Genomic DNA, 2,335 nt, shown 5'->3' with positions numbered 1-2,335 from the left:
GTCCCTGGAGTGAGTGGGGGGGAAGGGACCCGGCCTCCAGTTGCCGGCCCAGGAGTCGGGGGAGGGGAAGGGAGTGGGCGACAGGAGGCTTCTGCCTCCTGGAGCCTGGAGAGGGTGGGGTTTGCAGAGGGGTGGGACCTCAGACAGGTAGAATGCCATAGACTCCACCCTCTAAACCAGCCATTTCGTCCTGGGTAACAATTGTTGCCAATCTTCAGGTGAGGGCTACAGATCACTCAAAATTACAACTGCTCCTCAGGTAGCAGAGATCAGTTCCTCTGGAGAAAACAGTGGACTCTGTCATTATACCCTGCTGAGGTCACCACAGCAAATTGACACTGTTTGCCCAAAGCCAGAGCACTGCCCTAGAGCCTCTTTCTAGATCCCGTTGTATTGCTTTCACAACGGGCTTTACTGCTAGTTAGTAAATAATTCATTCGGATAGCTCCGTCAGATTCAAAGGAATTCACATATATGTATAATTCTTACAAGAACTTTGCAAAGTAGGGGGAGTGTTGCCATCTACGTATTGCAGGGGGAGAGCGGCTTGCCGAAGAGCCACGGTCAAGTTCATGCCAGAGGCAACACTGAAATGGAGGACTTCCCAGTTCAGTCTCTTAGCCAGTCTCTCCACCATTCAGCTATTTTTTATCTTGTTGGCCAGGACTGGGGGAGCACCCTGGGGTGTCAGCAGGTGCTGGAGTCTGGTGGGTGGCTAGAAACCATGGGAGATGCCTCCTTCAGACATCACTGACCAGGCCGGGCCTAGTACCCTCTGTGTGTGACCTCTGAATTGTACCGTCAGAAGGAGAATGGATGATCTCAGTGTGCATCTCTGCAACACCTGGGCCAGTCCAGAGACACTTATGAGCTCGCTCATCATTGACTGATTCTCTTGAAGTAAGAAAGTGCCTTTCTTCTTTGCAGCGGGAGCTGGAGGCCAAGAGTGAAACCAAGCAGGAGAACTACTGGCTGATCCAGTACCAGCGCCTTCTGAACCAGAAGCCCCTCTCTCTCCGGCTGCAGGTGACTTGCGGTTGAGGCACAGCCCAAGCAGATGCCAGGAGAGCCCCAAAGAAAGCCGGGAAGCCGCACCATTGCGCTGCTGGGTTACCAGGCTCTCTCTGGGATCGTTCTTCCCTGCGGCATGTTCCAGGTTGCCCAAGGCTTGGCGTACTGTCAAGAGGCAAGCTGATGATGTTTTTTCATCTACTGTGTTTTTCACAGGAGGAGGGCTTGGAGAAGCAGCTAGTGAAGCTGCTGACTGACCTGTCGGCTGAGCAGTACTTGCCCATCTTCGCTCATCACCGGATATCGCTGGGAACGCTCTGCTCCATGGCCCCCAGTGACCTGGCCAAGGTACAAGGTGGACAATACTCTCCTGCCCACTAGCTCCACTTCAGATCTAATAGGATAGAAGTCTTCTAAATAAATAAATCTGCACCCATGCAAACCAAGTGCTTTGCTAATTCAGCATGATGTTGCCCTTTGGAGAACAAGCACTGAGCGAGATGGAAATATCTTTTCTTGGGGAGAGTCGGGACATTCAGAGAATCCCTGGCACACTGTTTGCTGTGAAAGAGCTAAACAAACTCCTCCACTTTCAGATTGGAATAACGGAAACTGGGCTGCAACTCTCCATCATCCGAAGGGCCCAGGAAATACATGCCGTGGCTAAAACCATACCAGGTAATGTTACTTCTTTCCCCCTGTCAGGAGTCTTTGGCAGATGAAGTTACCTGAATGCTCCTGGAAAGCTGTCTCACTTCCTCTGAAGGAGACAGAGGGGACCATATCTCAGTGGCTGGGCACATACCTGAAATCCCAGCTCCAGTCCCTGGCAACTCTTGCTAAAGGATCTCAGGTGAGGAGGGCTGAGTGAGACCTTTTACAGGCACATGACCTGACTCAGTAATGAAGAGCATGATCGGTGAGATAAGAGGCCTGGTTCAACCTCACTCACTAAGTGGCCTTAGACAAGCCGTTGAGCCTCAGCCCATCCAAGTATTATGCAGATCTGAGCCACTCTGTAGGCAGCTGTGTGCTAAATCCCTATAAGGTAATGTAAGCAGGGTATATTGACAGCAAAGTAGACCAGTCAGCCACATGCTTATGAAAATGGAACAAAAATATGCCAATTGACTTATTTCTCTGCCTTGCAGGGATGAGTGCCTATTGCAGGCATAAGTGTGGGGCTCAGCCCAAATGCCATCTCTTCCCCCCCCCATTTCTTATTTGAGGCTGTTGATCTCCTCCTGCCACTTGCTCTCAGTCTTTCTTTCCTTTGCTCGCAGAGCTCTTGAAGTCCGACGAGGAGGCAATCCCTTCTGCTCCA

General features: G+C 51.3%; 1 protein-coding gene across 1 annotated transcript in view; it reads left to right on the top strand.

Moving 5' to 3' along the window:
- LRSAM1 (leucine rich repeat and sterile alpha motif containing 1) overlaps positions 1 to 2,335 on the top strand; it is a 42,458-nt gene that overhangs the window by 36,975 nt on the left and 3,148 nt on the right. Inside the window, exons 20-23 of the mRNA XM_015423099.1 lie at positions 928 to 1,026; positions 1,228 to 1,359; positions 1,608 to 1,689; positions 2,295 to 2,329. Coding sequence (XP_015278585.1) covers positions 928 to 1,026; positions 1,228 to 1,359; positions 1,608 to 1,689; positions 2,295 to 2,329 — 348 coding nt within the window. The remainder of the gene's footprint in view (positions 1 to 927; positions 1,027 to 1,227; positions 1,360 to 1,607; positions 1,690 to 2,294; positions 2,330 to 2,335) is intronic.

Source organism: Gekko japonicus, unplaced genomic scaffold (genome assembly GCF_001447785.1).
Source record: "Gekko japonicus isolate JY-2015 unplaced genomic scaffold, Gekko_japonicus_V1.1 scaffold454, whole genome shotgun sequence".
Taxonomy (NCBI): domain Eukaryota; kingdom Metazoa; phylum Chordata; class Lepidosauria; order Squamata; family Gekkonidae; genus Gekko; species Gekko japonicus.
Note: the sequence above shows the minus strand (reverse complement) of the source record. Positions and strands in the feature narration are given on the sequence as shown.